At 40.1% G+C, this 12,697-nt stretch overlaps 1 protein-coding gene across 5 annotated transcripts in view; it reads right to left on the bottom strand.

The window, feature by feature from the left end:
• The window catches only part of tenm3 (teneurin transmembrane protein 3), a 318,509-nt gene that overhangs the window by 69,053 nt on the left and 236,759 nt on the right, over positions 1-12,697 (bottom strand). For all 5 annotated transcript variants that reach the window (XM_061052965.1, XM_061052966.1, XM_061052967.1 and 2 more), the window contains 4 exons: positions 12,484-12,669; positions 3,618-3,764; positions 211-341; positions 1-89 (listed from right to left, as the gene is read on the bottom strand). In XM_061052965.1, the coding sequence (XP_060908948.1) occupies positions 1-89; positions 211-341; positions 3,618-3,764; positions 12,484-12,669 (553 nt within the window). The remainder of the gene's footprint in view (positions 90-210; positions 342-3,617; positions 3,765-12,483; positions 12,670-12,697) is intronic.

Below are 12,697 nucleotides of genomic sequence, written 5' to 3'. Positions count from 1 at the left end.
CTTTTATTGAAGGGACTCTCCTCAGTGACGACCTGAGTGGATTCAGGACCCAGCAGGAAGTGAATACGCTGGTAGAAAGACCGAGCAGCCTGAGAAAAATACAATTTAAAAATGTAAAGACAAACGCTGCTTCCTCACAACATTTATTTTGAAGTAGTTTTTACCAGGGATGGTTCAAAGTTGACTTTATTTCTATTTATGTTTTTATACCTGTTGAGGAGCCAGCGAGGACGGGGATAGGCTGAGCACCTCCCCGGGGTCAGGTGATCCTTTGCAGTACTGCTGGTTCTGACAGGACGGCTGCAGGCAGCAGTCTGGATCCATACAGTCCGCCAGCCCGTCTACAACACACAAACACAGTTATTATCATCCTGAAAGGCTGGAGTATGGTATTATAATTTAAATTCTATAAAAGACACGCCATGAAAGACGTGACATGTTTATCGTTGCCGTGGAAACACTGGATGTTACGTCAAAAATGGCTGCATAAGGAAGCGGGAACTGCTTCTGTTGCTGTATGTGCTGCTGTGATAAAAAAAACATCATGTAAATTATACTTAAAACATATTCTCTTCCTCAGGTCACTTTCACCCGTTCGACTTGACTATGGTCAACTCAAGTTTGTTTTCATCGAGAGGTGTAGCAGCAGACAGAGAATCACTCCCATGATTCCCCGCCAGCCTCAACATCATCTTTTGTTTTGTTTTGATTGAGAGCCCCCTGCTGGCGGTATTTACATACTGTCCGTATAGAAATGATATGTTAAATTATATTTATTAAGTACTAGTATTATTCGACAGCTAAAATGGTCTTGAATGTTGAAGTAGTTTGGATTAATAAAAAATAAAAAAAACACCATTATTACAATTAAAGCAACTTTTTTTTTTAATTAAACAAAAATATTTTAACAAACAACAATAAAACAGAAGTCAGAGTTTGGTAAGTTTTGCTGTCATACTTCTTAAACTGTTTAATGTGCTTATCCTTTCATGTTTTAACAATGATTGATTTGTAGGATGGATAAATGTACGCTCTTCACGGGGGAGGAATCAGAGGAGAAACTAGATATTGTTGTGTTTTATGTAAAAATGCTAAAAATGGTTATCCAACAGAAAGATGTGGTAAATTGAAGAATAAACATGAGGGGAAAGACTGACGAAAATCAAAGAGGGAAAAAAAAAAAAAAATTCCTTTCTTTCTTGATTGGGAGAAATCGGAGGAATTGATGAATGACGGAAAATTGGAGCTATGTACTAGATTTTTGCAGTTTGTGTTTATCATCTGCAGGCAGGAATAATAAAGACAGAGAGACGGGGGGGATTGAAGAGCAGAGGATGCAATGACAGAGAAAGAGAAGAGAGATTAGGAAGGAAAGGAGGGATAAGGAGAGGAGAGGAGGGAAGACAGATGGAGAGATAGAAGGATGAAGGAGGTATGTAAGGCTATGTAATAATATACTGGCTGCTATTTATCCCTGTTAGTTTATGAAAGCCAGTTGTACATCTGGTGAGCAGGCACAGGGGACTACCGTTACACACACACACACACACACACACACACACACACACACACACACACACACACTCACTCTTTCTCTCTCTCACACACACACACACACACACACACACACACACACACACACACACACACACTTGCCCTGAGTCCTGTGTCTTCTTTCCTTTCTTTCTTTTCATGATTATTCATTCATTTCCTGATGATTTGAAATGTATAAAATATTCACATTTGTGAAGTAAAAGTTGTTAAAATAATTAACCAAAAAAAAAAAAAAAATTTGGAAAATGGCTCATATATACCTGTACACGTAGAACTGGCCTTTGGCCTTCACTGCGTTATGTGTTAATCTGTCACGGTTTGTGCATCTTAGTGGTTTAAAGCTAATCCGTTAAATTGAACTGTTCTACTTCTCTAATGCACAAAAATGAGGGAGAGTTGATGATGTAGCTGGAGCAGTTCATGTGTTGCTTCTTCTAGCAACAAGGATGCTTATTGTAAATGTGGGCGGGCAGGACCTTGGCAACCTCCAGTGTTGAAAGTCAACGCAGAAGTGCTAAAACTGTAGTTCCTCTAGTGTCCACTTGGGGCTGGCCACAAAAGTCAATCAGCTTCTGTTTTGTTCCTTGGGGTAATGTTAGCTGCAGATGCTAGTTAGCTAGAATTGACCCTGAAGTGTTGACAGCTGAAGTGTTTTTGTAAACCCACTGATTATTTTTCATATCATGAGGTGACGTTTATTCTGAATTGGGAAATGTTTTTTCATTTTAATTGTTCGAAGTTGTTGGAATTTCTTTTTGTTCAAATCTGATTAATTCTGTCGTAATGTGTAGATTCTGTCGTAACAAACATTTTAATTCCAGGGATATTTAAATATTTTTCATTCCCACAGTTGCTCTGCTGCTGGTCCTGGTTTAGGTTTGTCACTCAATGTAGACATAAACTTCTGATAGCAGTGCTTTAAATACAGAGTTTTTATAAATACTATTTCCAGGCTTTTATTCACTTCTAAAGTATTACACTTTTTGATTTATATTTTTCTGCTGTACCTTTCTCTTCCTCCACAGTATCTGCCTTCTAAAAATTGCCAGTGATTTACCTCCATCTAAACTCTGACTGTTGTTCAGCAGCCTTTTCACTTCACTGCCTCATTAAGGTTAAGGCTACATTTTCTGCCTTCCTCTGGCAGCTGACGAGCAGCAGCTTGAATGGATTTAGTTAAACACCTGCTGCAGGTACAAAAAAAGTGAAGCTTGCATTTTATACACGGTAGGTTCCATTCCTTTTAAAAAGTCATTCATGGAGCCTTGAGGTAATTGATGTTTGGAGCTGAAAATGATAAAGATACTTATGAGTTTGTAACATTAGCTGGCTGAACATATTGTTTAGAATTTTATAATTAAAGATAATGTAAACAAACACTTAAGATTAGGCTTCCTTGAACCTGGTAAAACCTGAGTAAAGGTTTATAAGAAGTAGAAGACTGAAAAGGCTGCCACACTTAAAAAAACATTGGCTGTCTTCATTATCTTAGAAGAACTGATTTTGTTGCTTGAATCTAAATTGTACATGGGGTATGTACTTCATAGCAAGGTACAGGACAAACATGGAACACTTGGTTAACATTGTGAAACGGTCGCAGTCTGAGTAAGTTAGGCAACAAATCTTTTGGTTTTGTGTAAGACAAAATACCTGGGTTCAAATAAGTGTGCTATTTTGTTACATACATGAAGTTTGTGAAGTTATGATGCTTGACCAAATCCAATGCATTGGACTCGAACCAATGTTTGTAGGGGGAAAGTTTATATGTTGATATGGCCATTCATCACTACGTATATGCAACCATCAAATGAAGTTCTCCTGAAGCTGTGTTCAGGCTAAACAGGAAGTACATTTTCCTCTTTTTCAAAAGAAAAAAAAAGGTAATCGATTGCAAGCACAAAACTTAAAGTGGGAGATGCAAGCTAACCAAGAACGAGGTAAGTTATATGAAATTTGCGTCACTTGCATATTCATGAGTCCAAAAAATGTCAACACCAGCAAAAGCAAATCAGTGTTTAGATTTCCCTGACTTCTTGGGATGCAACATATACAATTCAACTAACCTCCTTCATTGTCCTTGCCGTCCGTGCAAAGCGTTTCCATGGCTACGTGACACCCGGCCCCTCTCCATCCTGATTGGCAGATGCAGTGCCAGCCACTAGCCTCCAGGGTGCAGCGACCATTGTTGTTGCAGAGACCTGGACAACCCTCTGAGACAGGGGACAGACAGACGGTTAGAAAAGTTAGAGCAGAGTAGGTGGGAGGGAGGGGTCACGGCTGGCTGTCAGGGTGTGAAATAGGCTTCAACCAACGCACAGGTTTAGAATAGTTTTGTTCTAAAGCTTCTGACAGAAGGAGCTCAGAAGGAGCTCAGAAGGAATCAATATTGCTTTTACATTGAAGAATTTAATGCCAAAACAACAACATGCTCAGTGTTTCCCTTTAAACTTGGAAAAGCCTGTGAAACAGAAGGAGAGCATCATGGGACGGTGAATCTCCAGTGAACGTCAGAAACAGCTCGAAGGTGATCTGGCAGCCCCTGCAGGCATGATGCAGGTTCACTGCAGGTTTCACACAGCTGAGGGAAATCCTCCTACGCCACACTGAAGCTCTCTCTCAGATAACACATCTGACAAAATAACAACACATAATACAATCTAGGTTCAGCCTCGAAAAAAAGGGTGGAGAGAAATAGTTGTAGGCTTGTAGTGTTGATGCAAAAAGAGTTTTAATAATGAACCAACACTTCGATATGACAATAAATTTAAGAAATGGACTGTCAGGTTAGGGTAAGTTTATCTGTTTCTCAAAAGTTTTGTACCATGGAGCATTTATTGGCTTATTAGTCTGAATTCAACACTCTGCACTGTATTGAACTTGCTGACATTGATTGACATTCTTTTTCTTGTTTTCATGGTTTATTTCTAAGGATTTAAAAAAAAAAAAAAAAAAAAGTTTTATGTGCTGTCCTGTTTCTTTGTTGACGTCTTTTGTCATTTATGATTTTATGCTCTACGGTGCAAGACAAATTCCTCTAGGGGCAATAAAGGCTTCATTCATTCATTCCAATAAACATGTATGCTTTCTCTGTAAAAAAAAATGTTTTGGTTTAGGACTGTTTTCTGACCGAGGACCAGTGGAAACTCAGGCTGTGCTACAGACTCGTACACATTGTGTGCTGTCTCTTCAGTTGATTTGATGTTCTCGTAACTCAAGTGGCTGCTATACTTTCCATCCACAGAGCAATTTGCTGGATGCAAGAGTGGGATTTGTAGTTTTTAGTGAAATGGATCATACCACTCTAAAGAGAAAAATCCTGCAGTTTACTTGAGTTCGACTGTCCCAGCAAAGTCTCAACACTTTTTTAAAGGCTTTTTCACAAGGTTCAAGGAAACACTCTGCGCTTCTTTTTGGCATTAAATTTGAACCTTTGTCATGTCAGCAGAAAACACTCACTGTCAGCAGCTTCAGTCCAAAAACACCTTCAGAAACACTTCAAAGAGACGCATTGGTTGAAGCCTAATGTGTGTGACAGCCCTGAGTGATGAAGCTTTCTCCTACAGATGGACTGACAGACTGAAAGACAGATCGATCGACAAATAAAACAGGTCGAAACATTAATCCACGTGTAAGAGAGACACAGACTGACAGACAGACAGACAGTCAGCCTCAGGTGAAATGCACTGATGTTGTAGTTTCACATGAACCATGGACAAAGTTCACTGTGTGCTGCAGTTAGAAATTGATTCAAGAGAATAGTTTTCATCAATAAGGAAGAAACATGTTATTTGATCAAAATCAGATGATGAAAAACAGGTGTAGAGGCAAACGAGCAAAAACAAAACGGAAATCTACGGAAGCCCTAAGTGGACATGCATCCTTTGATTTTACGTACTCCACTTTCCAGTGATGATGAGTCATTTATGGTTGTGTTTGTCTCAATATCTAGTTATTTATTGCCGGTTAACAAAGCTGGTTTTCCCGGGAAAACTGGAAACAATTCTGGTGATCTAGGAAACAAAACAACATGCTGGTCGCTGTAATGGTTGATTTCTGTTTTGTGCTTTTGCAACTTTGAGGATACGAGATGAATAAATGGAGATCTTGAAAAAAAAACCAGTGGATTCTAAAGTAAGAAATTATCATCTAATCAAAGACTGGATGATTCTGTGATCTAAACCAAACTATTTGGATAGAGAATAATAGATTTGCTAATGGCAAACAATCTGTTTTTGCTCAAGACCCCAAGTTTAGAAAGGTACGGAGGCCCCATGTGGCACAAAACAAAAATCAATCATTAAAGCGACCAGCGTGTTGTTTTTATTTTCTAGATCATCAGAAAATCATCCCGTTTTCCTGGGAAAACAAGCTTTGTTAACCTGAGATAAATAACTCAGAGATTGAGAGAAAAAACAACCAGAAATGACTCATCATCACTGGAAAATGGAGTATGCTCAAACCTATGGATGCATGACCGCTTAGGGCTTCTGTAGAAGCTAAATATTTGTAGAAAGTTAAAATGTCAAAGTTTTCTAACAAAATAGAGTCGAACCAAATCTGACAAACGTGTTTTTCTGCTTTGGATGAATAATTTCTTTAAGTGTTGGCGTGCTAGTCGGTGGAAATCAAACCAAATCACAGGTAGAATCCATGTGAAAACACAACAGGTAGACAGATACACAGTGCACAAAGTATAGGGAGGACAGGGTGCTTTGGACGACATGCCTCCGAAGGCTATACTTTCTGCCTCTGCTTGACATTCCCCGATCACAGAGTAGACAATCAGATAGACCGATCAATAAACAGTGAATATCAGACCCAAGCAAAGCCCAGTTTGGAGAGACAGAACGAGGGATGGATGTAAAGATGGAGAATAGAGAAAGACAGGAAAGTGGAGATAGACAGAGGACAGGGGGACAGCAGCTGGCTAAAATTACACAAACAGATATATCAGGCTCGTGGATGCAAGACGAAACATGGAGTCGTGTGTGTCTTCATGTGTGTTTTTTTTTGTGTGTGAGAAACAGGGTTAAAAATGATGTGACCAGAAAGAAACAAACCCAACACTGATACCTCAGAATGAACAGAAGTATAAAATAATAATACCATAAAAAAAAATAAAAAAAACAGATAAAGCGAGAGTTTATAAAGACTGAAAGTAAAAAAAAAGGAGCAGACAGGAGAAGTGACACCAAATGGAATAAATCAGAACCAAAGGAAGTCAAAAAGGAAAGTGTGAAGTGGTTGTATTTTGGGACAGAAAGGCCTTTATTGAGTCTTTGGTATGAATTACCTTTATATCCTGAGAATAGGAGAGGGCACGAGGGAGAGAGGGAGGAAAATTAGGGAAAAAAAGTAAATCGAAACAAAAGCAGCACTGCCAAATATACTCTCTGTGATGGACAGATGGAAATGGCAGCCAAAGGAAGAGGAGGAGGAGGAGGAGGAGGAGGAGAGGAAGAACAGAGATGGGATCAAGGGAGTGCAATAACACTGCAGGAGAGCCTTCACAGGGTACAAAACGAGCAGTTCATTCAATTTGTCTTCATTCACATTGAAATCACACACGAGGGGGAGAGGACAAAAGGCAACCGAGAAAGAAACGAAAACAAAAAACATAAAAGGTTTTCAAAATCAACAAGAATAGATTCTAAGTTATCATCTAATCAGAGACAGGATGATGTTTTTGTCAATACCAAACCTTTATAGAGAATAATACATATGATTATTGCAAACATTGTTTTAGGTACGGAGGCCCCCTGTGGCCTGCTGCACCAGCTGAGTGCATGGTTTGTCTTATGGGTCCACACTCTACTTGAGTCTAGTTCAGTCCTAACTTCCTGTGTGTCATTATTTAGTTGCACCACAGAGATGTAGGGTCAATCTTAATTGGTAGAGTGCAAGGTAAAAACTAACCAAAATATTGAAACACACGTTTTTACCTCCTGCAGCCAATCAGTGAAAATCATTTTTTTAATGCCGTGTTTATCACAGTGCTACCTCTCGTGAACTAAATGTCCCCCATTAGCTTTGATTAACTGTCGGGAAATCCAAAAACAGCGACGAAAATGTATTTCAAGTATTATAAAGCACAGCTGCAACCTTAATCTACAGCGTGTGTGAAATAACAGCAGTGACATGTAGTGGTAAAATCTATTTAGCAACCGTATTTAATGGAGGACTTTACACCTACGAGGAGGTACTGTAGGTGTAAGACTGAAGTTATAATTCATGACAACGTTAGAACTATTTCAGCTGGTGCAACACCTCAGTAGAAAGTAAAGCGTGAACTCTGTCATCAGGTCAAAATTATGTTCAAACTAGATTATGTCTGAACTAATGCATTGCTGCTGCAAACCGGTGCTGGAGTCAGCTGAGCTATGTGTCCATCTTAACTTTCCGTTTTAAAATCCTTTACATGGTTTACAATCCGTGCCGGCTGATTCGCATCTCTAGGTACTGTTTTGAAAAATGTGGGAACAGTTTTGTAAATGTAGTAAAATGTGGGAACAGTTTCTCAGAATGTGGGGAAGGTTTTGGTACAGATATGAACGCGGCTCTTTTTCCATCTCAGCTGACACCAGGGACGCCCCTTTGATAGGCTATACTGTACTACTGATGTACTTCTTCTAATGCTTGGGTTAGAGTTTGTTCTGGGACACATTCAGTTGACTGACATATTGCTGTTGGTTGTTTAACTTTAGCTTCATGCTTTGCCCACTTATCAAAACCGCCACAGGATCTACAGGATGTGCGTCCGCGGCGCACACAGATCCTGTAGAAACTGCCACTAAGGGCTCGTCAAAGACTAAATGTAAGACGTACCAGTTTATCTACAGAAAGAGCTCCTCACAGCTGATAAAAGATACTTAAGGATTCAGGTGTAATACAAAACATTCTCTTGGTAGCTTAAAAAGACGCTGACTGTCATTGACTTCTCAACAGATGTAAACATTGACTGTCGGTTTCACGTGGGAGTTGAACATTGGACGAAAGTCCAGGACCCGTGAAACAATCAGGACGAATGAAACTGTATTGTTTTTGTAACTTCTATCATGGTAAACAACACTAAACACGCACTGTTAATCCACTAAAGGGTTTTTAGACAAATGAAAGTTGGCCCTGTCGCTGTTAGTGATCATGAAAAAGGGAAACCGATCAAAGTCTTAAACACTGAAACAACCTCGGAGGACAACAGACAACAAACAGAAGAGAAATACATCATAAGTCATTGAAAACAAGCAGTGAAGACAATTATAATTCTAATTGTATACTTTCTCAAAACAACCAAATGTAGGACCTGACGGGGAAATCAAATGAATCGTAAAAATAAGTGGTTAAAGTTCATTTTTCTGCAAAAGATACAGACACAAAGCCTGTAAATGTTGGAAGCCACAGTAATGATGCATGTTATCAGAGATGGCAAAAGGATGGAGGGGAGGAGAAGGAAACAAAACCAGATATCTAAAACAAAATCCTTCTTCATAAATGATTCAAATCAAAGTCGCCATCCTCTTCAGCCACAGCTCGTTAACACAGGAAGAAATCAAAAGCAGAGGAGGGAGGGAGGGAGAGGAAAAGCTGGTGATGAGGGGAAGAAGAGGAAAAGAGTACAGTACCTTTTACTCTAATGTCCGGGTTGTGAGCTTTAAGAAGGAAAGAAAAGTACAGAAGAAAAGGTAGATAGAAAGAAAGTGTTTAGTCCGGATACACAGGCCGAAACGGATTCAGCAGGTAAGAAAAGATTCAGAAGCAAACAAAGACCAAACAGAATCTCAGGCTACACAAGCCAACAGTTATGAATATTATTGTCTTGTGTCTTGTGGCTTTAGCGCGGCTCTTTCCATGCTGAAATGTAAAAACATCCAATTATTGAACTTGGAACAGACTGGTCGGTGACGTCAGAGTTTCCAGTGGACTCCAACACGAGGCATTCATGTGATGTTTAGAGACAGAAGAAGAAAATGAATCCTCTCCGTCTAAACAAACACACTGTTTGTTGGCTGAGCACTTTAACTGGATTCCTCCTCATCTCACTACTCTCAGCATCCCTCTCCGTGTGTGTGCGTGTGTGTGTGTGTGTGTGTGTGCGTGTGTGTGTGCATCCTTCCATGTGTGTGCTTAGAACCGACAATAACTGGAGCCAATTTGTCGCTCTTTCCCAGCGTTACTGTAGCTGTCTGTCTGTTTGACAACAAATAGCTTTTTAAGTGTGGGGTTTGGTGAAGAGCTGGAGCTGCCACAAAGGCCCCGCTGCTCAGTGTGCGGTTCCCTGTTTGACTATCACAACACAACAGGACAAGGTTTCTACACTCGCCACAGATTCTCACTCAAAAAATCACATTACCACTGTCAGGGCTGCAAATAATAAAACGTGGAAAACTTGATGCATCAACAGAAAACAAGAGTGCTCCCTAAGAGGTTTGATCTGTTTTAAATGAAGAAACAGTCCAGGTAAATTATACAAAATATGCATAAAGCAATGTATCTACGTAGATGTATACTATATGTACTGTGTGTATTGGGTTCATCCATGTTGCCTTTGGAAAATGTAACCTGTGTTCTGCAGGAATACGGGGCTGGCCTTTAATAGTTAATGATTGGAATCAGCAGCTGAGAAGACCACGAGTTGTCTGATATTTTGTTGGTTGAACATATTAAAATGTATTTAGCTGTATGATTGTGAACAAAGCAAATCGGAAGTAACAACATTGAAGGCTGTAAGCGTAACAAAACGAGTTATCACCCAATGTTTTAAACATGAGCCTGATTATCCACAGAGGACGCCAATACTCAAAAACAAATAAAGCTGGTAATTAAAACCAGGAGAGAACACTGAATATAGCACTTTCATGTAAGAGAAAAAACAAACACCTTTTCATTTACATAGTCGGAGCGGAGCTGCAGGCTGGGATGCTGCTGCTAGCTTGTTGTTAGAGATTTAGCTCGTTTTAATGGACTGTAAGGATTTCGTCAGGTCTTTAATTTTCTTAAAGGCTAAGATATTTCCCTCTCATAAAAAAAACAACATATTATTTAAAACTAGTAACAAGGCAGTTTTACAATAAAAAAACGGCTTTTTGTCTTTTCAAGTTTTGATGGCTGAATGCTGAGCTTCTGTGAGCTTCTGTTTGCCTGTTAGACATTTAGCATTTTTGTATCTTTGGATTCAGCCAAATCCGAATCGATTGAGGAAACTGTGACGTAAGTTCAGCCCCAAAAAGGTGTACTTTCTTTTCTCTTAACTCTGTTTGAGTTTTAAAGGTCCCATATTATGCTTCTTCTGGTTTTATATGCCCTTTAGTGTGTTTTCCAAGTGTCCTGTGCATGTTTAGTCACATCTATGTGCAAAAATTCAAAGTCCGCGGAAACGCAGCTTCTCCTACGTCCTCCTGCTAGCTGTAGCATTAGTACTCGGTTCTAGCCCCCCTCGATAAAAATTTCTCAGTCCGACGTCATTGTCAGTGTGATATCACTGATCTAAGCCCATTGGCTCGTTGTGGCAAACCCAGCAGCTCATGTTGTATGCCTGTTAACTTCTGTAGCACGCCCACAATATGCCGTAGCCTGTGGTAGCACAGTAGTGCTAAGGTGCTAATGTTTTTGCTCCCCTCGGACGGAGCCAGTGGCTGCATTCCCAATATGGTAAAAGAGGCGGGACATTTCCGAGAACCGTGCTGAGTGACTGACCAATTACGGCAGAGTCGACAGGCCGACCAATCAGAGCAGACTTGGCCCACGTGGGGCTCTGCAGTGTGGGCTCAGCAGAGTGTAGCTGACGGACTCAGAGCGGAGAGGGAGCTCTTTAAGCTGACATAATAAAATATATTTATCATATCTGTTTGTGTCACGTCTCTGCATCTACTGTAGTGTTTATATCAGTCTTTTTTAACATTCTGTGTTGTAGCATTACTTTTCTTGTTTCATGAGAAAGATTAATCCCTCCTGTAGCTTCAGTTTGCATTTCCTGATCCCTCGATTATCCACACACCTGTGCTTGTTACAACTCCTCTCTGATTTTCCAATAATCTACCCTCTTAAGTCCTCTTCTCTTTCCCTCGTTGTTCCATATAAGGACTTTTTCCAAGTTTATTTGTTGCTTTCATCAGACAATCACCTGAATTCATTCACTATTATTGAGCTAATATTTCAACTTTATCTTTTGTCTCTGATCTGCTGGGCACCATCACATGTTTCAGTCTTATGGCTACAACTTTGCTGTTTTAGTTCTGCCTCATTCCTCTCACAAGCAGAAGAAGTGTTTCATTGTTTAAAGAGATTTCAGGAGTAATTAGAGGCAGAAATGACCTGAAGAGACGCAGCTTTTTGTCGAGCTGCAGACTGAGACGGCCTATTACACTAACCTCAGGTACTAAAAAAACAAGTTGAGTGTATTTCTCCGAGCGATGGCCAACCAAAATACATTCTAACAGATAATTATGTTTTTTTACAACCTTCATTTCCACCTGCACCACTAAAGTCGCTTCAGTTTTTATTGAACCACAGCAGAATCCTACACAAACATGGACATCCATTTAATGAGCAGCAACATTGTGCTAATCTTCTTCTGGTAGAACAAATGAAGAAAAGAGAGACTACATTTAAATGTCATGGCTAACATTACTTTTTTTTTTTTTTTTTCAGGTTTAAGGAAGCTCCTGCAAATTCTCCAAACCATTAAGGAGGTAAATCATGACGTCATGCCTGATTCTGCAACACAACTTGGCAAACAAAAACAGAGTCAGTTTGCACAAAGAATAGTAATGATTTTCCAGACATCAAAAGAAAGTTAGGGACACCAGTGACAAAGATTTGGTTAAACACTTGCATGTGGAGTGATAACTTCCATGTTCAGATGCTCTTTTTCCCCCCTGTACTGTCTTTGTGAGTGTGTGTGTGTGTGTGTGTGTGTGTGTGTGATCCACTCACCGATATTGCAGTGCTCTCCGGTCCAGCCCTGGTCACACTCACACTTGCCCTCCTTGCAAACACCGTTCTTGCTGCACATCGGGTGACAGGCCTTCTGGTCGCACAAGGTTCCCGTCCAGCCCTCCTCACAACGACACACACCGCCGTAGCAGACGCCGTGGTTGCCGCAGTCCACCTCGCACACCTCTGTGAGAGAAACAAGCGAAATATGAAG

This window comes from Labrus mixtus, chromosome 2 (assembly GCF_963584025.1).
Source record: "Labrus mixtus chromosome 2, fLabMix1.1, whole genome shotgun sequence".
In the NCBI taxonomy this organism is placed as follows: Eukaryota; Metazoa; Chordata; class Actinopteri; order Labriformes; family Labridae; genus Labrus; species Labrus mixtus.
Note: the sequence above shows the minus strand (reverse complement) of the source record. Positions and strands in the feature narration are given on the sequence as shown.